General features: G+C 35.4%; 1 protein-coding gene across 1 annotated transcript; it reads left to right on the plus strand.

Moving 5' to 3' along the window:
- AP1AR (adaptor related protein complex 1 associated regulatory protein) lies at nt 1–27,825 on the plus strand. Its single transcript, XM_060104952.1, has 10 exons — nt 1–471; nt 11,547–11,595; nt 12,310–12,336; nt 14,949–14,974; nt 17,527–17,623; nt 18,808–18,906; nt 20,845–20,903; nt 21,732–21,805; nt 22,877–23,005; nt 25,771–27,825. Exons 1-10 carry the CDS (start codon nt 389–391, stop codon nt 26,034–26,036), a joined length of 909 nt encoding a protein of 302 aa, XP_059960935.1. The 5' UTR covers nt 1–388; the 3' UTR covers nt 26,037–27,825.

A 27,825-nucleotide genomic window follows, 5' to 3' on the forward strand; every position in this document is an offset into this window, starting at 1 on the left:
CTGGCCTGGGCGCGACGGCGGGCGGGGCCTGGGCGCGCGACTCGCGGGGACTGGCCTCTTTCGGCGCCAGGAGGCGGTTACTGGGTCTGAGCTTGGGGGTCTGAGGCGAACAAGGGGCCATGAGGACAACGAGGGAGTCTAGAGCCCGCTGCCCGGCCCTCCTCCCTCGCACAGCGGCGACTCGGCGGCCGCTGGAGTAACCGCTGCCTTTGTTCCGAGCGCCTGTCCCTCCCGTCGCCCTAGCCTCTCACTCCGCCGCGCTCCGGCCGGCCCGCCCTCGGTCCCCGAACCCCCATTCGGCTCGTGCCGCGCGGATGCGGCTGACGGGCCTGGGTTTGGGCTTTGAGCTGGAGGAGGAGGAGGAGCGGCGGCACCTGGGCGGCATGCAATGGGGAACTGCTGCTGGACGCAGTGCTTCGGGCTCCTCCGCAAGGAAGCTGGGCGGCTGCAGCGAGTAGGCGGAGGCGGAGGGTAAGCCCCCGGGGGGAGGGGCCCGGCGCCCGCTGGCTCCTCCTATTCGGCCCCTGGCGGGGAACCCCTTTCACTTCCCCAATGGCTTAGAGGAGGCTGGGAGCCCTGGTACCCTCACGGCTGAACAGGCGTCGAGAGGGTTGTCGTAGTGGAGGCCCTGGGAAAGAGGTAGAGAAGGGGGCGGGGTGTCGCTCTTGCCGCCTCCGAGCGAGATTCTCGCTGGGCGCGCTATCACGCGGGGAAAGAGTGACGGGAGGCATCATCTCTAGGAAGCACGGGGCACCCTCACACGAATGGTTAGTAGAACAGGATCCACGGCGACCCGAGCACTCCCTGCGTTGAGCTTGGTTTATTGCTAAAGCTGGTAGTAACTATGTGTTTGATTCTCTCTTTGGCTCTGACAGAGCAGGTCGAGAATCTCTTCCAAAAAGTTGATGTCTCTGAAAGATTTTTTAGTAGAAGTCATTTGGATGCTGGAGTGAAATAAGGTTTCAGACATTGAGCAGTTCTTTGATACTTGCGAATTGCTGGGTTTCCACTGGGCATTCGGATTCTTAATGTTAATAACAAGAGGAGCAGTGTATAGCTTTTTCATATTAATTTTTTGGAATTTCGAGGGGAATGCCATACCCTGATTGCTACCCACAAGCTCTGTAACACTAGGGAAATCACAGTCCTTCTGAAGTTCTCTTGATTAAATCTGGAATATGCCTAGGTTTTTCTACACACACCATCCATAGGATAATAGAATTTTGTAATTATTCCATTTTTGTGTTTTTTATTTCATAAGGTAGTGAAAAACTTAAATTCCTTGGAAATTGGCTTTGTTGTTGTTGTTAAATATGTCCCAGGAATTCAAACTTAGAATTGAAAATCTGAACCACACCACTCTATGTAAGGAATAAGACATTAATTTTGCGCTTTCTGGAACAGATTCCTAAGTTTTCACGATCTGTCCCATTTAACCAACATCATTAGGTAATAAGATGTTCAACATACACATACTGAAAACAAATGATTTATCATTTGTATCTTTTGGCGATGTAGATCTTATATGAGTCACTCATTCGTTCATCAGGCATTGTGTGACCTCTCTGATGCAGAGTAGTTAGGGTTTTACACTAAGTGTCCCTTGAATGGAAAAGTAAGGACTTGAAGACTTTGTGCCTAATTTTAGTATTTTGGTTTTCCTGAATTAAGTGTTATTACTGTTACAGGGGAACATGGCAGCTCTTTTATCTTGTCAGCAAAAGTCATCCAAGTTACTTCTAATTTTTATTCGTGGATACTCATAATAGTCAAGCTGCTTAAATAGGCTTGCCTAAGGACTAGGTGCCCCAGAATCTTTGGCTTTGTTAATATTTTTATTTGTTCATTTGTAGTTGTGTTGTAGGATAACTAAAAATAGGATCTTATACTCAAATTAGGTAAGCAAAAGTCATTTATATTTCACTTTGGAGTACATTGTTTGGTGTCTGGGATTTTGGGGTTTTGTTCTTTCATGGTGAGTTTACAAACTGAAAATGCTTTCCTTAGAGTATAGCATTAAAATTACAGGTTTTAGGGCTTCCCTGGTGGCGCAGTGGTTGAGAGTCCGCCTGCCGATGCAGGGGGTGCGGGTTCGTGCCCCAGTCCGGGAGGATCCCACATGCCGTGGAGCGGCTGGGCCCGTGAGCCATGGACGCTGAGCCTGCGCGTCCGGAGCCTGTGCTCCTCCGCAGCGGGAAAGGCCGCAACAGTGAGAGTCCCGCGTAACGCAAAAAAAAAATTACAGGTTTTACTCCCTGAGCACATGAACTTGACAGCATAGGGAAGGGTGAGGGGAAAATCAGTGAATCATTGTGAGTGTTAATTGTCTGTAGATGTGTCATAAAATCATAATAGTTGGATCTGTACTCTTCTGGCTGTGGGCAGAACTTGAACAAACAAGTTCTATTGCGGCAGTGAGAGTCTGTGGGTTGTGGACACTGTCATCTAAAACAATCTAATAATGATATCCATCCTTTTGTTTTAATCCATAAATGTAGGTTTGGAAAGTCTGTTAGTTGAATCTTCTGATTAACTTATTGTTTTATATTCATTTCAACATTTTAGGAGCTTCTAATAAACATGCAGAGGAAGGTGGTTATAGTTAATTGTTTACAGAATAAGGTTAAACTTTACCTCTCATGTTAGTAGTTGCTTTTTTAAAAATCACCTGGTAGTTCTGATTTTCTTTCAGTTATAGGTCTAGGTACTTAACTAGTAGTTCATCTAAGGGCAAAAAAGTTGAGGAGCAATCTCAAAAACTTGATTTATATTTTGTCAATGTAGTAACCATAGGTGGAAAAATCCTGGGCTTTCTTAGGCTGCTTTAAGCTGGGCCTCACAGGGGTACGTTATAATCCAGGGCCTGATTTTTAAATTTATAACATATTAGAGAATTCTGGTATTTTATATTCTAGAATATGTCGACTAGTCAGAATATCAATATCAGTGTTAAGGTATGTCAGAAACCTTGCTACTAATAAAGCTATTTGATGGTTAAAGCAGAGGGAGCTAGATATCTTCAAGGAATAACATTTAGACATCCTAATGAGTCATCCTTTTTCACTCCAGGGAGTTTTGCCTACCACACATTCTAGAGGGCTCCATCTGCTGGTCAGCTCTCCTTTTTTTGGGTAGTACGAGAAATCTTTTGTATAGACACTTATCGTGTTCTTAATTTTTTCTTTCTCAAACTGAAGGTCCAATTAAGTTTTGTTGTGTTGTATTTTAATTCCTATTTTTATCTTACCATATAATTGCACATAGTGGTTCCAGTTAAGATGTACTGTAGTTTTATATGAAAGTATGCTCATGTTTTATATCTCTCTTGATATTTAACATTTGTTGGCCTTTTTGGCTCCAGCAACAAAGTTGCTTTCAGACGATAATTTACAATGATTTGCTGTTTTCTTTACTGGTAAAAATGAGTTTAATAATAGCTGCCAACATATGATTACTTCCTGTGTTCCAGGCACTGTTCTTAAGTATTTTACATTATCTCATTTATTCCTCACCACAATTCTGTGAGGAAGGTGAGTACTATTATATACACTGTAGGTTGAAAATTGAAGCTTAGAAAGTTTAACTTGCCTAAGATAGCAGAGCTGGGATTTTAGCCCAGATCCCTCTGAATTGAGAGCCTTTACCCTTAACCACTAATGTCTCATGGTTTTGTATTAAACATTATAAACATTTTATTAAACAAATATTATAAACATTTAGTTGCTCTGTCTCTCAGTGCATTATCTGGTATTTTGTCACTGGGAGATCTTATGCATATATGTCCAAACTTGGCTCTTTATTCTTTGTGATAAGCTGTCTTCCTTTTCTTGAAACTATGCACTTGACCTCTGCAACATTGCTTTTATGTTTTTATTTTCCTGTTCCTGTCCTGGCTGTATTTACTCTATCTGCCCATTAAATATGGAATTTTTCTCTGTCTTTTCTCTTTATTTAGTTCCCTTAATTTCATCCACTCCTATGGTTCCAACCACCACCACTTCCAAATCTCATGTCTTCTGAACAGACTTCTTTTCAGAGGTTCAGCACTGTATTTTCAGTTGCCTATTGAAGAGATATACTTAGATGTACCAAAGCTCCTCAAATCAACTTATCTAAAGTATCTAATATTTAATATTTGTGTCCCATTAAATATCTGAAATAGTGCATTTCCTTTTCCCCTAGATTTTTTCTTCCTCTGCTTCATGTATTCCCTAATCAGGGATTAGGGACTCCCTTAACAGGTCTGTTCACAGTCCCTATACTACGAACTTTATAGTCCTCACTAATTAGCTATTCAATCTTTCCTTAATACATACTGAACCTGTTTCCTTCCTCTGTGCTTCTTCCTTAAACTTTGTCTTTCAAATTGCTCTCCCTGTTGTATCGCTACACTTCGTGCCATCGCCCCTTCCTATCAGTAGAGCTAAGCTTTCTAAAAACCACACTGGATCATGCCATTCCCTTGCCTAACAATTTCCATCTGCCAACTATTTCCTACAGCTAAGTTGCTCAACCTTTTTTTCCTTCTGTGACAGATGATGAGTGCATGGCATTCAAACATGCAACATAATGTCCATCTGAATACTCAGGATTATATGCAGTTCTGCATTTGGGTAAAGAGTATGATCTTACTCTTTGTTCTCTCATTCAGAAAATCGTGTCAGAATACAAATCAGAATAACATTAAAAGGAAAACAATGACTCTATTCTAATTTCAAAAAACTTAACTCATTCATAAACCTTATAGTATTTTAACTTTTTTGATAAATGATAACCTTCCAATTCAGAGTAGTATGAAGTTCAGACTCCTGACAAGATAACTTAACCTTAATCTATTTTACCAGGCTAATTGCATTTTCTAATTATATTTTCCTTAGAGCATAGCATTAAAATTGTAGATTTTACTCCTTGTGCACATAGTGTGGCAGCACAGGCAGGGGGAATTAGTGAAAGGATTCTCTGCCATTCTTTCACTTGGTACATCCCCAATGGCCTGTATACCAGTTGGACTATACCTGTTTCTGTTTTCCTAACATACAGTGTTCTCTCATCTTGTGCCTTTGTATGTGATATTTTTCTTCTTTTCCTGTTCTTGGTGAACTTTTACTTATCCTTAAATATTACCTTCCCTGCAAAACCTGCTCTAACCCCCCTGAAACAATATTATCTCCCTGAGGCAGTAATATTTTCTACAGGCCTAAATCTGCTGTGTATTAGGGATTGAAAACTTTTTCTGTAAAGGTTTTTAAAAATATTTTTAAAAACCTCTGTAAAGGTTTTTAAAAATATTTACAGAATATTTTTTATTCTGTAAAAAATAATACATATTTTAGGCTTTGCAGGCCATAAGGTGTCTGTTGCAGCTATTCACCGTTGCCATTTTATCACAAAAGCAGCCATAGATAATATGTAAATAAATGAATGTGACTGTGTTCCAATAAAACTTTATTTACAGAAACAGGCATTGGGCCAGATTTGGCCTGTGGACCATAGTCTGCTGCCTCCTGGTATATACCATGGTATGGGTTGAGAGCTTCTCAAGGTCGGAGACTATGTTTTATCTTTATCTTTCTTCATTTTTAGTATCTCATGTTTATTGAATGAATGAGTATTATTTAAGAACTTGTAAAATCTAGGGAGCAGTATTTTCTCCTTTTTTTTTTCCTCAGGATAATTCCCTAACTTTGACATCACTCACATAGTTAAATATATATCCTACCAGTTTTATGTTGACTTACTTTTTAAAGAGACCGTATAGAGAATGAGAATTTTAAATATTTTATCATAATGTATATTGCCAAAATATACTAATCAGTAGTCATTATTGAATGATTCAGTTTGGTTTTCTGCATGTTTGTCAGCTTTGAGAAATATACAAGCATAAGATATTTCTCTTGAAATTTCAGAAGTTAGGAAGGAAAACAGTAGCAGACTTAAATGGATATGAATTTCCTGAACATTCTGTGTTGTACCTTGAAGACTCCCCAGGGCTGTGTTCTGAATCTCACTCTGTTCTTCCTTAATATATTTTCCTTCCTTAATGTACTTTCCCTGGGTGATGGCAGGAAAACACATGACCTTACCTACTACCTGCGTACTAATGAGCTCAGTCATCTCAGTCTGAGCCCTGAATATCTTAATTGCCTACTGAGTATTTCCCCTTGGGTATCAAACATAACCTCAAATTCGGTTTGTAAAGTTGAGCTCATCTTTCTTTCCTGCTCACAGTTCTTTACTCCTTTTCTTCAATTTTTTAAAGCCCCTACCATTTTTACTACTTTGTGTCCTACTTTGTGAGTAGTAAAATAATATACGGTTACCAAAGCCATGAACCTGCAAATCATAATAAACTTCTCCCTTTCACTCATCCTCCAAATCCACATTGTCAAGTTCTGAATGTTCCCTACCATTTTCTTCAGTGGTTTACCATACTTCTAGGATAAAGACTGAAATCTTTAATGTAGCTTTCAAGACCTCACATTATCTATTCCTTGTCTTTTTTTTTTTTTTTTTTTTTTTTGCCTCATTTGTGCCACACTCTTCCTTGAATCAGTTTCTTCCCTTTTTAGTTAGATAACTCCTACTCATCTTTTAGATGCCAGCTCAAGGGTTATTTCCCACAGAAGTCTTCCCAATCTGTTTCCTACCCTCAGGGGATGAGTTCTCACACCTTGATAGAACCATCTTCCTTATCCTCTCAGCACTTCCTCAGGTTATAATTATACCTGAAATAGTGTGATTATTTGGTTAATGTCTGTCTTCCACTCTCAGTGTAAAGGAACAAGTTCATGCCTATTTTGCTTACCATTGAATACACAGCTCCAAGTTATGTGCATAGTATGTAGTAGATGTTTAGTAAATACTTGTTGACAGAATTAATGTATGCAGCCTTGATCTTTTCATTCCCCTTTGCCTTTGGTAGGCTGCTGCTCCCTGAAACATTCCTTTCCACTACTTGGGGGCCCGACTAATTCCTTCTCCTTCAGCTGATTTTTGATGCTCTTCATCTGAACATACCCCTTTCAGAGCATGGTAGTTGTTAATTTACCTGTGTGTCTACCCCATTAGACTGTAAACCTCCTGGGTACGTGGGTCAATTTTTACTCACTTCTGTACTTTAAATATAAATACATAGCTATGTCTGTCATTCAGTTATCCAGGGAATTAAGAAAAATTAGAACGTTCAAAATCATAGACACATAAGTGGCAACAGTTTCTGAAAGAAGAAGGTGGTCAACAATTACAGATGCTGCTCACAGACTGCAGATGAACGAGGAAGAACTAAAAGACCTCTAAGATCCCTTCTAGTTGTTGTTCTCCTCTAAATCAGGCTCCTCTTAAAGGACAGTGACTCTTTTTTTTTGACGTTTTCCATCTTCAACATGTTTAACAGGAAAATTTGTCTCTTCCAAGGAACACAATAAATTTTTTGAACATCCAGTCTTCCTAAATTTGCCTTCATTAGGGAGGGGCTTATTTAACAGTAAATATTATTACTTTATTATTACCACCTATGTTGGTGCTGTTCTACCTGGAAAATCTGTTGATAGCTCATTCCTTGAGATTTGAATGCTTAAATCTTCACTAAAGTATTTGATACTAATTGAAAAACAATGTGTCCATCATCTTCAATGTAATAGTTTTTGCCAGGCTTCTATTTGTAACCTTTCCAATTTTTGTCCAGAAAAGAAGAGTCTTGGGAAGCTTTTAATTTTTAATAGACTGTGGAACAGTTTACCATGGTTCTTCATTATTTTTTTATAATGTCAAACAGAAGATATAAGGAAAGACTATTATTTTAACAGATACTATACAGGAGAATATGAAGAAAAGGAACAATAACAATGTAGGATTTATGAGAATTTTTTAGTTATCTTTTACTTAAGTCACTTTGATATGAGTATTTGCCTGCTTTCCATAATAACATGTAGAAGCATAAAAAACTGCATTTTCATTCTATTCTTGATGAGACTGGTTTTATCCTTAATAAAAGATTGTTTTGATATCTGCCTTCACAACATTGACAAATAAATATATATGCAAGAATTGCCACTTTTGTACCTCTTTACTTTCAGGCTTTTCCAAATTCCTTTACATGCCACGATCATTCGGAGTATGATAGCCTATCTTTTCTACCTTTTTAATATCCTTTACATATTTGAGTCTACTTTCACAACATCAGCAATAGTAGAATGGTTATATAGAAACTTACATTACTTAGAGACAGCTCTCAGGGGCATAAGGATTGTGTATAAAGGAATGTCCATGGATGGCTTTGGAGAGCTCTAGACTGTTTTTAAAAAGAGGGAAAATAGATTTCTGTTTTCTTTAAATTATTGTTTTTGGAACCTGTTTCAGCAGCTCAACTTTCACCATAATTAATACACCTGCAAATATATACAGCAGAAACTAACATACAGCAGAAACTAACACACCATTGTAAAGCAATTATACTCCAATAAAGATGTTAAAAAAATTTTTAAAAAGAAAACACAAAATATCAGGACAGTTGTTTGTTTTTTTTTTTTACAGTGGTGTGTTAGTTTCTGCTTTATAACAAAGTGAAGCAGCTATACATATACATATATCCCCATATATCGTCTCTCTTGTGTCTCCCTCCCACACTCCCTATCCCACCCTCTAGGTGGTCACAAAGCACTGAGCTGATCTCCCTGTGCTATGCGGCTGCTTCACACTAGCTATCAGTTTTACATTTGGTAGTATATGTAAGTCCATGCCACTCTCTCACTTCTTCCCAGCTTCCCCTTCCCCTTCCACGTGTCCTCAAGTCCATTCTCTACGTCTGCATCTTTATTCCTGTCAGGACAGTTTATAATGGGAAATACTGAAAAAGTCACATTAGAAATGTGTTAGGCTTTTAAGAATCCAATAATACAGAAAGATTTTAGTTTCAGTTTCTTTCATTTACTGCTTAAGTAATGGAGAGCACTCTGAAATCTGAAAGGATACTTTCAAAAACTGGCTTTCTAATTACTTTTAAAATATGTATCACAACCGCAAAAAAAAATATGTATCACAAAGTTTCTCATCTTCTTTTCAGATAAATTCCAGGATAAAGCTCTTCTAATAAAAATGTTACCCCTGAGTTTGCCAAATTGCGATTACTTTAATCTATCAATATAATCTTAGCATTTATGGTAGTAGGAGTCAGTGTGTGCCCTTTGTGAGTAATAAGGTTTGAATCTAATCTGTCCTAAAAGGAAAGCTTGAGTTTTCTTCCAAACTTATTTTGCTTTTTTGTTTTCTTTCCATTAAAAATTTTTTTGCTACTTTTTTAATTTGCTCTTTTGTCATTCTATCTCTTAGACTCTTGTTTACTTATTAGACAGGACTTTGGTTATGGGGACAGAAACCCAAATCAAACTATCATAGGCAAAAGGTAGAATTTCTTATAAGGATACTAGGTTTGTCAAGTACTAAGGAAACTGGGCAGGGCAGGGATGCAACTGGTCCTTAGGAATGACTTCAACACTGTCAGAACGCTCTTTCAATTGATTTCATTCCTCTTTGCAGGTTGTCAGAAGTATAACCCCTAGCAGCTCCCTAGAGCTCTCAGGAGGGTATATGTCTGCTCAGTTTCTGTATAACCCTGAACCAATCAAATGAAGTCTGGGGGATGGCTATGATCTAGGTTGGTCAGATAATCAGGGAGTCAGAGTCATGCAAGAGCATGATTGTCCTCACCATAGTTAGATGTGGAGAGAGGGGACAGAAAAGATAGACATTTACAACAGCCAACACCTTGGGCTTCTGCTGAAGTTAGCTATATATCTGTGTAAAATTGGGACAGAACACATTAGTACTCTGCCATCTAATGTAAGTGTAGTGCAACAGTTACTTCCCTTGGTTTGTATTGAGACAGTCTTAGCTTCAGGCTTTGCTTCAGCAGTGAAGTCACACTGATGGCTTATACTGGGATGCTTGGTATTACTAAACTTTATTTTACTATTCAGTTATATCATTCAGTAAGCCTGGAAGAGGAAATAGATTAATCAGAGGCAAACTCTTCATTCAGGGAAGAGAGTGATGGTTGCTGAGGGAGAGCATATAGCACTTTATGCATGAATCCTAATGCCAGAACACAGTGCTACTGGAAGCCTCAACTCATTTCTGTTTTTATTTGAGAAATAGGGAAAATAAAAGAATGCCTAGAGAATTGGGGTATTTTATTTATATTGGATATGTTCCATGAATTATTAGGTCTATGGGATGACAATACCAAATGTTCCGTTTTTACCAACGATCTCTTAATGGTCAATAAAACTGCTTTGTATCTGTTAGCAAATAAAGATTGTACAGGAAAAAATTGCTTTTTTTATTCTTTATGGTAATAAAAACTTAGTCATGATAATATACCATTCTCTTTTACTAAGCCCATCCGCCACCTCTGCACACATACACACATAATACAAAGCATTCTGACCTGTCCTAACCTTAGGATTCTTCCCATCTCTCAAAGGGGTGCTTTTTGTTCAAGAGTCCTGACACATTAGGAATCCATAGTGTGATTTTGGATCTCCATGGGAGGATGGGGGGTCTTCTATGCCATCAATTTAGGCAGCAATAACAGGATCCACGTTATAAGTGAAAGTCTTAAAATTTCCTGGTACTTCCAGTAGTAAAGGAGCTAGAGGGGCTCTGTCTTGTACCAGCTTTCATACTATAATAGTTAGAGGACATATAGTTAATAGAATGTGATATCTTTGGAGCAGATATAACAAAGGAGATGCTTATTTGACTACGTGTAAGTTTCACTAGTAGGAGCAGAAGATAATAACTAGAATTTTTAAATTTCAGCTTTATTGAGGTATAACTGACAAAATTGTAAGACATTTAAAGTATACATTGTGGTGATTTGATATATGTATACATTGTGAGGAGAAATTAAATTAAAGTCAATATTTCACCCTAGTTGGAAAAATTAATGTAATGGATTATTTGGTTGATGTATATGTGATGTATATTGTTTTTCATTTTCTTTCTTTTATTTATGCAGGCATGGGATGAGAATAAAAAGCACCTAAGCTTTATGTAAACATATATGGTCCCACCATCTAGAGATAACTACTCTTAGCATATTGGCATGTATCTTTTTTAGATTTTTATTGTTTTGCAAATGTTTAACAAAATTGGGAACATGCTCTTATACATTATTTAACACAGCAGTACTTTAACAAGATATTTCTCTTGATACAGTAAAAATAATGAGATAAAATTTTAAATTTAATTGTATTCTGTTCTATGTAGTAAATATAGTAAATTAACTTGTTATTACAGGTATAGTAAATATTAGGACCAATAGAAAAATATTGGTTGACTAAACACTTCTAAACCCACAACTAAGTTTAAAAATCTGGAGTGTTTATATTCTTATGTAAGTTTAGTGGTTCCTTTTTGTAAATATAAGATACTATACATTGGAGAATTTAAAGTTGCTTTTGAGGAAATGTTTTTATGCCACTATATTAACTCAGTTTTAGGATTGATTGTAATTTTTAAAGTTGTTTTCCTGTTTTTCTTCCCAGATCCAAGTATTTTAGAACATGCTCAAGAGGTGAGCACTTAACTATAGAGGTAAGTAGAGTCGTAAATCTGATTGAATAAAACTACCTTCGGAAGGACAGGAGAGACGCTTTTTTTTAAGTACGGGGAAGGCTCTGTACCTAAATTTAGTATGGACTCTTTATATTTTAATATTACTGATAACTAGTGAATAGGGAGAGAATTGGAGTGGTGGGGGAAGCATGAATAGGGAGAACAAGTTTGCAAAAGATTAAGATCCCATTCTTCTAGTAGAATTGTTATTTCTACTTAAGAAGTGGTGGGGGGACTTCCCTGGTGGCGCAGTGGTTGAGAGTCCGCCTGCCAATGCAGGGGACACGGGTTCGTGCCCCGGTCTGGGAAGATCCCACATGCCACGGAGCGGCTGGGCCCGTGAGCCATGGCCGCTGAGCCTGTGCGTCCAGAGCCTGCGCTCCGCAACGGGAGAGGCCACAACAGTGAGAGGCCCGCGTACTGCAAAAAAAAAAAAAAAAAAAAAGTGGTGGGGTTTTTTGTTTGTTTTTGTCTTTTTTCTGCCCTACACAACTGAGCGAGAGAGTACACTTCTATCAATTATAGTGGCTTATAGTAGCCAGTGATTCTAGAGACAGATCATTGGTCTCCCCTAGTAGAGGTGGCAGAATCAAAACAGCAAGTTGATTTTGAGCAGCTCCACTGTATAATTTTTTATGAGATGTGTACCTTAGACAAATATTCATCCTAACACTCACTTTCTTGTTGTTTCAGTTTGAGAATCTTGTAGAAAGTGATGAAGTAAGTATTTTCACAGCAGTATAAAATCCATATTTGTTCTCATTAGTCATCTCATAAGTTCTGACAATTATTTTTTTAATTTTTATTATATTATCTTTTATTTTAGAATTTTTACTTCTTAGTTGTTATTTTTACTTTTTAGTCCCTTATCGTTTCCTTCTTTTACTAATTTATATTAGCAAATTATTCAGAATTTTCTATTATTTAACATATGTAATACTATATATACTATATATATATTATATATAGTTTCATACATCATTTATATATTATATGTGTGTGTATATATATACATATATATAAAACAGGTTTTTAAAGTATTCTGTAGAACTTGAGAAACTTTAAAAAAAGATATTTCTAACATCTTGCCATCTTACCTAAGGTAAAATTCCTCAACAATCCAGAGTAGACCCGTTGTTTGACCATAGATTTTATAGATTTCTGAGGGTAGAATTTATACATGTTTGTTCTGCAATCACTTTCTGACTTTAGCCATTATCTTTTTAATAAGTTATTCTTTTTGTTGATTTTTGTATTTCACCTCATCTAAAAATCAATTTTAAGATGCATCCCAAGTGCAGAAATGTTAAAATGGGGGAAAAAAAAGTACATTTTAGAATTAGTGAAATATGGTATATATTTCTTATGCACTGGTATAGTTAGAAGAGTTTTAGTTTGTGTGTTAATTTCCAACTTTGCTAAACTAATTATATGAGTTTGTGTAAATTATTTAACCTGCCTTGGGCCTACTTTCCACATCTCTAAAGTGAATTTGACTAGAAGAGCATTGCAGGGTTTTTTTTTTCTTCATAATTTTTGTTTTCTAAGGAAAGAGCAAAATGTATTAAACCAAATTTAAATTATTCTTTAGCCCAGCATTTCCCAGAGTGTGTATAGAATACTAGTCTCAGAGTGTAAATTGGCATATTAAAGGTTCTGGGAAGAACTATTAGAGAAATTGTTAAAGAACTGTTAAAGAAAATTATTTAAACTTGTCCAATTTAGCATTTCCCAAATTAATTTGGGTATAAATCAATTTTTAAAATAGTAATACATATTTATTATTATCTGGTAGAATATATTTGAGGACCTGTCTTAGCCTTTTGTTTCCCAGTAAAATTTCTCCCAAATATTTTAGTGTTTCATAGAATCTCATTTCTTTCCCTTTTCAGAAGTAACATTAATTTTGTGTATTTTTTTAAACAAACACTTAACATGATATTTTTTAAAGTTTCTGACAAGTACTAAATGTAAGATTTCTGTTAACCTTCAATATAGTTCATCCCCCCCATCATACAGCTTTTTAAAAGAATGTGTGATTCCAAGTGTTTTTCTAAGGTGCGTTTTGTTTGATTTGAGTTTGTTTGTTTGTTTGTTTTGCTAACCAGTCTTTTCCTCTCTCATGTCATAGTTAGTGTTTGGTTTAGTTGAATGTCACATCCTGCTTTGTAGTGCTTTTTCCTAAGTTAATTTGGACCATTTGAAATTTTATTTCTGCTGTTACTTAGTCATATATTTTAATTGTGAGATGTGAATAGCACAAATATGTAAGAAATGCATAAATCCAAATCAGTCTTGAAAGTAGTTACAGTTTGCTTTGGAGGAAAAAACTATAGGTAATTTCAGAATCCCAGGAAAGAGAACAAAAGCAGTCTCGTTATCTGTGGTAGTTACATTCTATGAAGTTGCCGTGAATACTGAATTAGTGGATACTGGAACATTACTCCTAGGAGAAATACAGAATTAGCTTCCTACAGGCTTCTGATCACAACATTTTCATCAATTGATCAATATATAACCTTGTTTTATGTTTCTGTTTGACACCTTATTTTAATGTATATTATTGATTCATTAACTTTGAACTCACTACCAACAGCACTAATAATTCATGCCTGAATGAAGCTTATCTAACACATGTATGTGTAGGCACATGTAGGCATGTCACACCTTATGATTAGGAACAGTAGACAGCACTTCAGCACTACACATGGAGATCATTTTAAACAGCAAAATCAGGAACTAAAAAGCACAAAAATGCAAAAAGTGACACTGCATAGGCTGCAAAGAGGGCACAGTAAGAGTGCTGAAACAGGAAGGCAGAGCATCACCTTCTACTTCAACTGGGAATGTGTATGTCAGGCAACCAGATTTTTTGCTGCTCTGTGCATGCCTGCCCATGAATGACCGTAAGAGTGAGGGGAGCATTGGTTTTGATGTTGCAAATAAATTTTAACTCATTGGTGAATTTTCAAATCCGAATCTGCGAATAATGAAGATCAATTGTAAATGATGAGAACAGAGAGAATATGTTGTCTAGTACCATCTTGAACCCAGAAGGTCATTTGGTGTAGAGTAAATATTTGTTATAAAAAATTAGGAAATGTCCAACAGTTGGTTGCTATATAATTAAGATAGATATTAAACTAAATTTTGCCTTTGAGAAATAGTAATATGTTAAAGCTTTTTGTTTAAAACACTTTTAATAATGAAATTTATTACCAAGGTAAAATAGATAAGTAGAAAATATTTTGATTAAAAAAAATTTATTGGCTTGCCTTAAATAGAATTCAGCTAGTGAAATTTGTATAATTGTTTAATTAATTCTTGCACAGGGGGAAAGCCCAGGAAGCAATCATAGGTAAGGCTTTTTTTTTTTTTTTTAATAAAACAAATGACTTCTATGTGAACTATAGAAGCTCTCTAAAAATCCAGGCTCTGTCATTTGCTTGCTTTGAGGCATTGAACAGTTTACATTTCAGGACCTTGGTTTTCTCTTTCTATAAGATTGAGGCAAATAATAACATATCTCAAAAGGTTGTTTTGAACATTAAAGAATTTAATCTACATAAGTGCCTAAGTGCTTTCCTACTGAACCTAAGTTGTTATGTATATTTTAGTTTTAAAAAACTATTTAATATATTAATATTGATAAGTACATTTCTTTGAATTTATAAAACTTTATCCCCCTTTTGCTTCCTTATGACATTCTAGAACTTGTTTTACTAATCATGTTTTTTACTTTATATAAGTAATACTTCAAAAAACAAACAAACAAAAAGCCCTAGGCAGAAATTAGGGCTAAAGGAACAAAAGTAGGAGGAGACATTACCTTATATGTGGCTGGTTATAAGCATGATAATTATCAAGACCTGAAGTTGGGGAAGGGGGAGGAAGTGGGGTGATTGGAGCATGGAGAGAGAGCAGTTGGTCTGAAGACTGAATAGGCAGACACTAGAAGAGGATTCAGAAGATAGCCAAGAAGCAGTGGGCAAAAAGAACCAGGAGAGCTTAGAAAGCCAAGGGAGGAGGTAGAGACAGACTGACAGATGGAATGGAGGGAATGGTCAGCATTGCCACATGAAACTGAAGAAATATTATAAGGACTTAAACTGTCTCATATTTGGCAACATAGAGGCCATTGATTACCTTTGTTAGAGCTAGTAGAGCGATGAAAGCAGAGGCAGACTGTCGTGAGTTGATGAGAGAATGGGAAGTAAGGACATAGAAGGGAAGAGAAACAGTTGTTAGGAGCAAGGAGCTAGACTACTTGGGTTCAGATTCTAGCTTTGCCACATACTATATGACTTACTTGGACATAATCTGTCTTCATCTCATTTCCCTCATATGTATGATCTCTGTATCTAACAGGGTTGTTTTGAGAATTAAAATCAGTCAATATATGTAAAGTGCATAGAAAAGAACCTGACACATAGTAAGTGCTAGATGTGCTATCAATAAACTTTTAATTTCAGACATTTTGGCTGAAATGGGAAGGAGAGAGGGAGCAGTAGTTAGAGATAGGTATAGGTCAAATGAAAGTTTTTCCTTCTTCCTTTCTTTCCTTCCTTTCTTCCAATCTTCACAAGGAAGAGAAGTGAAAACAGACAAAAAGAGTAGACTAAAGAAAAGAGGTACTAATTGATGGAGCAATGTCCCACAGAATTCTCTGGAGTGAAGGTGGTGTGGGGTAGCATCCGTGATGAATGAATCAAGTATAAGTGTGACAGGTGACCTTGAACAAATTAAGGAATACCACCTCTTTAGAGGAAGGAGGGAAGAGTAGGGAGAATAGACATAGGTAAGAGGAGGACTGGCAAGAAATTGAGGGATTTGATGGTTGGAGACATGCTCGTCATGTCTCAGAGTGGGGTGAAATTGACTTCTAAGAGAAAAGAGTTTGAATGAAGAACTTAAGGAGTGTGTTTGTGAAGATTTTGAAGTAGTTAGCATAGGATGTGAGAGAGAGTTGGCCATGTATAAGTAAAGGGTTATTGCTAGGGGCAGAGGGCCAAACAGATGTTGGATTTTCTCTCACAGCTCTCAGCAGAAAGAGCTAATCATGGAAATGATCCAAGGTCAGAGAATGAGTAATCTGGGTGAATAAGGCATAATGACAGGTGTGCAGGAAGGCGAGTTATGTGGGTAAAAAAGTACTTCAGATTTGCCACAGAGTCCACACTGGTTGTAAGTGAAGTAAAGCCAGGAGATGATCAGGATCAATAAACTGAGAGAAAAGGGAGGATCAAGGGCCTGGAGTGGTTAGAGGGATTGAGCAGGATAAATAGGGCAGTGGGTATGAGAGTTACGAGTTCCAAAATGATATGAGGGCTGAGATCAGAGTATAGTATACTGAAGTTTGTATTTTATGATGAACATTTTGGGATATAGTCAGATGGCTGAAGAGCCAAAGTAAAGGGAGTCCATATTTCTTTAAAGTTGATTATAGGGCTAAAAAAAGGTATTCTGGGGCTTCCCTTGTGGCGCAGTGGTTGAGAGTCCGCCTGCCGATGCAGGGGACATGGGTTCGTGCCCTGGTCCGGGAAAATCCCACATGCCGCGGAGCGGCTAGGCCCGTGAGCCATGGCCACTGAGCCTGTGCGTCCGGAGCCTGTGCTCCGCAAAGGGAGAGGCCACAACAGTGAGAGGCCCACATACTGCAAAAAAAAAAAAAAAAAAAAAAAAAGTACTCTGATAGTATATCATCTTATTTCAACTTATATACCAGATTATAACAAGTATTAGAATGTATGATTTTTTACTCTAACAATTGAAATCATAGCATCAAATTGCTTTAATACATTTTTGACAGTAAAATTTCATAATTTCACTGATTTTATGAGTATTTTATTTAACTTGGACTCATCAGCACTTTTTTTTTCCTTTCTTTTTCTGCCTTATTTTTCTCTGTAGGCCTCTTACTGAGGAAGAAATTGTTGACCTAAGAGAGAAGCATTATGATTCTATTGTTGAAAAACAGAAAGATCTTGATATGAAAATCCAAAAGGAGGTAAATAGTCTTATGTTGCTTAAGTATATATTATCATAAAGTCTCTGTTTATATGAGAAAGGTGTCATTAAATAATATATTGCATGTGAATGGTCATTGGACCTAAATTTAGATATATAGAGGTGAAAATGATTTAAAAGTTAAAAAATTATTCCAGCCTATAATAATTTGGTTTAGTTTGGTTCAATTTATCAGAAATCATATGCTACCAATGAGTGAAGAGAATACATTCTTCTGAATATAATTTCTGAATTCACAAGTAGGGACTCTGGCAAGATACATGCACCTTTGTGTTTAAAACTAACTTTAAAAATTACTCTGTTTCACAATAAGTGGTTTATTTTTTTTAATCTATTTTTTTGGCGTGGCTTTATTTATTCTCAGTAAATGAGCCAAGTACTTCTAACAATCATAAATGTTATATTTACTTTAATATATTTACAGAGGTGGCCTGTAATTACAGTTTTACATTCACCAAACTAAATGGAATTAGTCATATTCCATTATACATTTAAAAATAGTCTGTTTAGTACCAATTAGTGATTTCAACAGCATTAACTTAAGCTACACAATAGATGCTAATATTAGGCTAAAAAAAAATATTGTGTTGAAATTTGATTTTTAAATTTGATTTGACTTGTAGTAGATTATCATTAAAGCAGTTCGTATGCTATTATGAATGGCAGGAACTTAAATTTGGAAGTAATTTTTTAATAACTTGATGGTAATAAAATACAGGATATGTGTATCAATGCACCATGAACTTTGTGAAAGCTTACTTCGCTTTGGTAGACAGTGATATGATTCACCTTAGTTTTAAAGACCTTGGACTAAGGAGGGCCCAAACCATGAAACTAATCAGGGTGATCAGCATTGGAACGATTGTTGAGAATGAAGATCACTGCATATTCTAAGGAAAGAAACAGTTTTGTATTTATGCAAACTAGAGGCTCTACTTTATAATTCAACTTCTAAAGAATTCTGTAACATGTTTGATATCATTTGAATTATTTTGTAAAAAGAGAAATTGAGAAATCACAGCAATTTAATTCTATTATGCTTTGTAGAGCTCAGTTATTTTTTTAATAATTTATTTTTTATTTTATAAATAGAAACATTTTCTTTTTAGAGCAGTTAGACAGGTTCTGATTTTTGTTAATCCTTATTGTTTTGTTCATGTACAGTTAGCCTTACAAGAAGAGAAGTTAAGACTAGAAGAAGAAGCTTTATACGCTGCACAGCGTGAAGCAGCCAGGGCAGCAAAGCAGCGAAAGCTCTTGGAGGTGAGGGGAAAAGACCCCGACATATATTAGGGCTGCTTTTCTCCTGATTTTCTTTGACAAATCTTAGTTGGGACTTTTTCCCCCTAGAATCAAGGGCTTCTTGTTTAACAACAAATATATTTATTCCTATACTCTTAGGAATTTTAAAGGCAAATTAGTTGGTCTTTAACAGCTAGAAATAACATCAAATTATATGCTTGTTGCTGAATGCTATTTAGCTTTAAATTACCAGAAGCTAATTTTTGTTTATCCCAAAAATGACCTTTATACTTTTCCAAAATTCAGCATTCTTTTGGAAAAATAAATATACTCTTAGATGAAACATTGCAAAACTAACCTTTAAATATCATTTCTGCAGCATTTTTTAGTTTATTTTTGTGAGTTGTTTTTTAACAATTTCTTGAACTGCTAGACTTTCTTATACTTCCTAAAATTGGGTAAGCTGAGCGATTTTGCCCCATAGGAATACTCTGTATTTCTCGTCTTTATACTTGTGTCTTTGGGAGATTAGGAGTTTGGGTCTTGGGAAATCTTTGATGTATTATCAGAAAAAGCAACAGATTTATCGTATCTTACCATGCTGTATTCAAACATGGCATTGTCATAATGCCAGACAGCTATTAATAATAGACATTTATGGAGCCCTGGCTAAGTGTCAGTAACTGTTCTGATTAGTTTACATGTTTTACCTTGTTTAATCGTCACAACAATCCTAGGAGAAAGGTAGTGTTTTTAATCCCCATTTTATAAGTGATGAAACCAAGGGACAGAGATGTTAAGTAACTTAAGATCCTACAGCTAATAAATGGCAGAGCCAGAATTCAAGCACTGCTTAGCCACTTTTCTATTTAGTATCTTCCTCCATCTTTTGCCTGTGTGAACTCTACTGCAGTGTTAACTGAAGTGTAGTACAAGGATTATGTCACATAATAATTGTTGTAACTTAGATGAACTAAAAAATCATGTATCATGTTTCTGTGTGATTTCTATGGGACCCGTGCTCTTCATCTCTCTCTCTTCTTTTTTTTTTTTTTTTTTTGGTGTTTCAACAGATTAATTAGATTATGTTAGGGAGTATCTTCTTTATTTTTATTTTTTAGTAAGTTCTAAGTAATGGGAAAGTTTAAAAATTAACTCACCTTCCACTAAGAAAGGAAAGTATTTTTCTGGTTATAGTTTAGACATCTTTTTTTGCTATAATAAATTCTCTGCTGCTCACCTTTCAAAGACTAAAATGATTCCATATACAAAATCTGAGTTCCTGAGTTTTTTCTTCCTTGAATAAATATTGATATGGGAACACACAGCAGTCTGTACACATATGCTGACACAAAGATACACAGATACATGCAAATTCATTTGATTTTAACAGTAGCCCTATGAATTTGCTAGGACAGTATTATAGCCATCTGTAATTTACAGATGAAGAAACAGAAAATAAAGGACATGCCAGGGACATACAGTAATAACTGTCAGAGCCATAACTCTGATAGGTTTTCTGAATCCTCTGTTTTTATTATTTCTGAGTCAAGCCAGCCAGGTCTTTTAGATCTTTTGTTTAATTGCTACTTCTTTCACCCAGACTAGAACTTCATATACTGTTTCAACTATTACTTTCTTACCCCTCATCTTTACATTTATTAGAAGCTCTTAGGTGTAATAAGGAAGTCAGATATACCAATATATATTTTTAAAGTTATTTTTTAATAACAGTATGAATATTCTGACCACTTAAAAATTGAGAGAAATTCTACCCATGAATAAGAGGATATAGAAGTGAACAGTGATTAATTTAAGGGAAAAAAAACTTCAATGGAATAACTTTTAAAGTGTTTTTTCCCCGAAACTAGAAAATAACACGTCTTGGCATTGCATGATTAGTGTTAAAAAACATGATTTTACAACAGAGTGATTTTGTGTTGCATTATGTTTCCAAAGCAAGAAAGACAGAGAGTTTTGCAGCAATACCATCCTTCAAACAATGGAGAATATCAAAGGTAAATAGTGAAATATACTTCTTCCCTTTGTGGTAGAAAATATTATTTCCAAAGAGAACACAGTACACCTCTGGATGCTTATATACATATTCATGTGTATATGTTGCATAAAAAATGATTGCTTCTTGAAGACACTTGTAAGAATACTGAGAAAATTTGCCTTCTTTATGTTGGAAAATGATCATTTATTTTAAATTGACTTTATTGCATTCTTAAGAGTGGTCACATCTTTCATACAGAATATGATGCAATAGCACACTGAATGCCTTTGGATAAATTGTTTATGCCTTGGTTGTTTGTGTTTTCCTTAGCTCCTCTCTTTTCTTATAATAAAGTTTATGTGTGATCTTTTTTTTTTTTTTTTTTTTTTCGGCTGTGCCATGGGGCATGCAGGACCTTAGTTCCCTGATCAGGGATCAAACCTGTGCCCCCTGCATTGGGAGCAAGGAGTCTTAATCACTGAACTGCCAGGGAAGTCCCTGTGTGATCATTTTTTAGAAGATACATTTCAATGTCACATTTCCAGGAGTATTTCCTACTCACTCAAAGAAAATTGTTCATGCTTCATTATTGTAAATTACAAGTTAGACTTATGGCTAAGCTTTGGATTTTGACTACAAGACTAACCAAAATCTTATTATTTTTCAGTTTATTACTAGCATTAGGAAAAGTAAGACCTGTTTTGACTAGGTTATTCTAATTGTACAGCAATTATGAATTTGTGTGGGATAGACCTTTTCAAACCAAAATGCCATCATTTAACTTAAGCATGAATTATGTTGTATCTACTATGAATATATAAAAAAAATTATTTCACTTTTATTACAGTTCAGAACCAGAAGATGACTTTGAATCTTGTTTGAGAAATATAAAGTCACAGTATGAAGTTTTTCGAAGTAGTAGTAAGTCTTTTAAAATATCTGCGTTCATTTTAAGGTTACTTTATGCCACATTAAACAGATAATTGAAGATCCTGGCTCTGTTTTTCTAGAATAACTTTCTGCCCTTCAATTTGTGTTGCCCAAATAAGTCAGTTAACTAGTTCTTAATTATACAATTTTATCTTTCCTTTTTAAAAAGGAGTTGGAGAAACAGGAACAGACTCAGATACAGAGAATAGACTTATGGTTGCCGGTGGAGGAGGAAAGAAGGGATTGATTGGGAGTTTGGGGTTAGCAGATACAAACTATTATATATAGAATGGATAAACAACAAGGGCCTACTGTATAGCACAGGGAACTATATTCGATGTCTCATAATAAACCATAATGGAAAAGAATATGAAAAAGAATATATATGTATTAACTAAATCACTTTGCTGTACAGCAGAAATTAACACAACATTGTAAATCAACTATACTTCAATAATATAAATTTTAAAAATAAATAAATAAAAGGAGTTGGAGCAAAGGAAAACCTCAGGCTATTTCTGTAGATATGTATAGGGAATCAGGAATTCTTTTTTCCATTTCCACTCTGTTCTCACCTCTCCTCCTCCCAGAAAAGGGAAGTAGGTACACAAAAGTGTATTTATTTTACTTACTACAAATTAATTTACAAGATTAAACTTCTCTCCAAGTTTCAAAAGTCAGAACCTATGCTCCCCAGATATGGAAGCATAGTAGTGGTTCCTTTTGAAAATATAGGCTGCTTTTCATTTATCATTTTTATTTTTTCATTTTTTTGCCCCCTTTTGTAATTGACTATTAAAAATACTGCCTAGAGTTCATCATATTTGAAAAATTTATAATTCATTTAAATTTGCATGTGTAATGTGCTATATGGCAAAAAAAAGTAAAAAGAAAGCAGAAAAGCCCTTTATACTATTTCTAACAGAAACTAACCAATATAATGATTTCAGTAATTGTTTTTTATGATGTTATGATTTGAAGAGAGGTAATTATTGCAAAATAAATGGTTGTAGTAAAAGAGTATAGCTCACCACATCTAATTGTATTTGGTGTATATTATAGGACTCTCATCAGATGCCACAGTTTTGACACCAAATACAGAAAGCAGTTGTGATTTATTGACCAAAACTAAATCAACTAGTGGAAATGATGACAGCACATCTTTAGATCTAGAATGGGAAGATGAAGAAGGTATTTTATATTTACAATTTTACCTGAATATTTTATTTAATTTGTGTTAATTTATAGAAATCTACTTTGTATTTTACTTTATTTAAACTGAAATGAATGCAAGGCCTTGAAAAATCAGTGTAAAAATTTCTTAGACTCTTATATTTTATCACTTGTTGTAAATTGTTTAGAAAGTTTCTGAATTTTTTTTTATTTTTATTTTTGGCTGCATTGGTCTTTGTCGCTGCGCATGGGTTTTTCTCTAGTTGCGGCGAGCGGGGGCTACTCTTTGTTGCGGTGCATGGGCTTCTTACTGCGATGGCTTCTCGTTGTGGAGTGCGGGCTTCAGTAGCTGTGGCACACGGGCTCTAGAGCACAGGCTCAGTAGTTGTGGTTCACAGGCTTACCTTCTCGGCAGCATGTGGATCTTCCCGGACCAGGGATCAAACCCGTGTCCCCTGTATTGACAGGCAGATTCTCAACCACTGTGCCACCAGGGAAGTCTGAAAGTTGCTTAGTTCTTAGTGTTTCTTGAGATTTAGAAAATAAATGTTGTTTCTCATTTTAAGGTTTTTGTAATCCAGCCCATTTTACTCTGTAGGAATTAACTGCCTGCTTGTGATCAACCTAAAGCCAAAATTTAATTAACTTTTGGTTCATAATAAATAAGCAATTTGTTAGTTCTGTTGGTAGTACAAAAGCCATAATACAGACATGAGTTTGAATTTTACCTGGTATATCTTCCCAGCTATAGTACTTTAGATAGGTTTCTTAATCTCTCTAAACTGCAGTTAGTTCATCATAAAAAGGGAATTATAAACCTACTTTGAAGAATGATAATTCACTATTATATACTGATGGTCTAAAACTTGGCACATAATAGACAGTCAATAAATATTTGAACAAATTAAATCATGAATGTTAGGAGGAGTAAATAAAATTTATATAAAACACCCGGTACATAGTGTGGCACATAGCAGGTACTCAAAATTATAGCTAAATGTGGACTTTTTTTAAAATTTTTTTTTTTAATATTCAGCTATTTCATTGAATAAGGCCCAAGTCTTTATTTTCATTTTAAGAAATAGGTAATCCAAAAAGGAAGAATCAGTTACAGAATATGGAACTTTAATTTTTTTAATATTCAGTATTAAATATTTCATAGAATTTTGAGATGGAATAGACCTTAGATATCCTCTAGTTGAGCCATTTGTTTTATCAATAAAGAAACTGAATAACTTTAGCAAAGATTGCGTTAATTTACTTAAGTCTTCTCAGCTAAACACTGTTTCCCCAACCCTATACTTTTGTTGTTGTGTATTTATATCCCAATCTAGATTTTAAACTTATTTTTATTTTAGCATCTTGTTCAATTTGATCTAAAGCCTTTCAGGTGTTTTAACTCCTGATTTGTCATCCTTGCTGTATGCTAATCAAATTTTTAGATAACATGACTTTCAAGTTTGTTATTCAAATTATTATAACAGAATTATTAAACTAGACTAGGTAGAGGACAGAACCCTCTAGAAACCTGATGATGTCTAATCCAGCTTCCTTTAGACATATTATTCTATTAAATACAAATCCACAAACTTATATTAGTCTCCAGCTCATATTTTTATTGTGTCTATAAGGATGATTTAGTTTGCTAGGTTGAGTGTGCGATTTTAGGGGAGTGACAGACAACAGTGATAGATTTATTTATTTATTTTAAATGTATTTATTGGGCTGCACCAGGTCTTAGTTGTGGTATGTGGGATCTTTAGTTGCAACATGTGAGATCTAGTTCCCTGACCAGGGATCAAACTCCAGCCCCCTGCATTGAGAGTGTGGAGTCTTAACCACTGGACCACCAGGGAAGTCCCTAGATTTAAATGTTCTTTTATTATTGTAGGATCTGATTCTTTAAGCTCAGAAAACAAAATTATTGGGTGTGTCTAGAGATATTCTCTTATAATCCCTTTTCCCAGATTTTAATTCTATTAGCAGTGTTGATTCTGCACTCGCAAATTCAAATTTATTTTCTGTCCTCCTTCTCTTCCTTCTGCCAAAATGATGTTTTTCTCTTCGAAGATTTTTGACACTCACTTTACTGATTAGTTTCTTTCTGTTCAGAATTAGATCTAGAACAGTTTCCCCTAGAAATGTCTCTACTTTGTTATACTAGAGTCAGACTAGCAAAAGAGCACAGACTTTGAAGCCGAACTGCATGGAATCTGTTTCTTGCCCCACCACTTCTATTGCTATGTGACCTTGGGCAAATCACTTTCCTCTTTCTGCCCTAGTTTCCTCAACTGCAGAATGGGGGATAATAATAGTACTGTAGGTAACTTCATAGAGTTGTTGAGGATCAAATCAGTTAATATATGTCAAGTGCAAACAACGTTAACTGGAACCTAGTAAGTGCTGGAAATATGTATATTGTTATCATTAGAGTTATTATTATCTCTGAGAAATGAAATTGTCATCTAGGTAGGAAAGAAGTTTTGCAGACACACTAATTTGGCCATATAAGACTAATAGCAATTGAAATCCTCCATGCATTCTGCTTTACTTATGGCTCTTCAGAAATTTCATCTTACTAGATTACCAGGGTTGCATCAAAACTGTCCTTTGTTGAGTATTAATGTTCACTGTAGGATTATACCCTAACATTTCCCTTAAGAAAGCCTTCCATATGACTGACTTTTTAAGTTAATTCACAAATCAAGTCTGATAGTTTAAGTCTTTTAATATAGCTCTTTAAATCTTTACTGAGATTTCTAATAACCCTGCCCATATAATAGGAATGAATCGAATGCTTCCAATGAGAGAACGTTCCAAAACAGAGGAAGACATTCTCCAGGCAGCACTTAAGTATAGCAGCAAGAAGACTGGAAGTAATCCTACATCTGCCTCTGATGATTCCAACGGGCTGGAGTGGGAGAATGATTTTGTTAGTGCCGAAGTGGATGATAATGGCAATTCTGAGTATTCTGGATTTGTAAATCCTGTGTTAGAACTGTCTGATTCTGGCCTAAAGCAATATGATGTGGATCAACAAAAACGGTAGGGAAAAATTGTGTGATCTTGTTTATCAGTTATGACCAAATGTTTAAAGCCAACTAGAATGTATAAATGGTTGTGCTGAGCCTTTTTGTAAGAGGGGAAGTAAGAAACATGTTATAAATGCTTATTAGAAAGGAATAGGAATGATAGGTTATATCTGAATTGCTTCAGAATTAAGTGCAATTTCATCATCTGCCTTCTGCTTTTCAAAAACAATTTAATGGTTCTGTCATGTTATTAATTAAATTTCTTTAACTCTTTTCTTCATAGCAATCCTGTTTACTGTTTGTAGATTTTCAGCTTTTAAAATAGTTTTATTAATTTCACCTTGAATGCTTTCTTAACTCTGTTTCAGTAGCTAACTGCGAAAGTATTAAGGCATTTTGTGTTAATGCTCAGCAGATTTGTGAAGGGAGCATGAGGAGGGACTGCCAGATTCAGATTCAGAATAGTGTTCCGTTTTCCAGCATTATTTATTCCTATGACTTACTTAAATTTTATTATGTGATAGTAAGCACAATTAATTTGAGTAGATGACCCGAAAGAAAGGCCAAAGTATCAGTTTCTTTCTACACTTGTTGCATATCCTACTATAATAATGTTGACTCAATCTGAACAAAGTATGTGATATGTTAAAATAATCTTTCAGAGTTTGGACACTTAAAGTGAGTCATCAAAAGATATTTAAGAAATATATATACTTAGGTTTTTTTGTTTGTTTGTTTGTTTTTTGCGGTACACGGGCCTCTCACTGTTGTGGCCTCTCCCGTTGTGGAGCGAAGGCTCAGCAGCCATGGCTCACGGGCCCAGCCACTCCACCGCATGTGGGATCTTCCCGGACCGGGGCACGAACCCGCGTCCCCTGCATCGGCAGGCGGACTCTCAACCACCGCGCCACCAAGGAAGCCCTATACTTAGGTTTTTCACTTCCTTTTCTGTGCCACTATAAATGAATATTGACTTTAATTGATATAGTAAATTTCTAGCTGTCATTTTTAAAAATTCTGTATTTCCAAAGAATGGTCTTGAAAGATTTTACACAGAACATATTCTCTGTGCATGATTTATTAAGAAAGGAAAACCTGAAAAAGGTAATACGGGTATTTCAAAGTAAATAAAATCCTTTCTGGTATGAAAGAATCCATTGATTTTATTAAGCTTTCCTTTGCCTTGTAATACAACGTGCTTTAATGGGATGGAACTAAGTAAATCAATATATATAACTGAATTTTACAATATACAGTTAACTTTTCTTTTCTCTAAAGTTTACATATCAATTTAAAAGGCCAAGGATATAAGACACTCCCTGATTGCTTGTCTTGATTTTGCTGAGGATTGAATATGACTTTAGTAAGCAAACTGTTTTTTCAATTTTTCCGTAGTGTTTTTTTTTTCTTTTTCTTGCAACAATGACAGTGCATGTTCTCGAAAATATAGGAAGGTCCAGATATAAATAGTAACTTAAAGTTCTTGCTATACTTTAAAAATATCATGTGGCCCTTTCAATATTTGAACTGCTGGGCAATGACATCTATAGTTTTGTCACCTTTTTTTATCTCATAGAAATAAATATGACACTTTAAATATGTAAATATATTAGGTAATGCTGTTATTTATGTCTCAACATAATTTAAGTTGTAGCTATGTCATTGGAAATATTTTAAAGATAATCTATATTCACGTTGCCTGTGTTATGCTTTTTAAAGTTTGTATACATCAGATGTATATTTTTGGTTTGGCATAAGCTACTATTGTAATTTTTCTTGGCATTTTGTTCATAAAGAATTTTTTGA

Source organism: Mesoplodon densirostris, chromosome 1 (assembly GCF_025265405.1).
Source record: "Mesoplodon densirostris isolate mMesDen1 chromosome 1, mMesDen1 primary haplotype, whole genome shotgun sequence".
Classification (NCBI taxonomy): domain Eukaryota; kingdom Metazoa; phylum Chordata; class Mammalia; order Artiodactyla; family Ziphiidae; genus Mesoplodon; species Mesoplodon densirostris.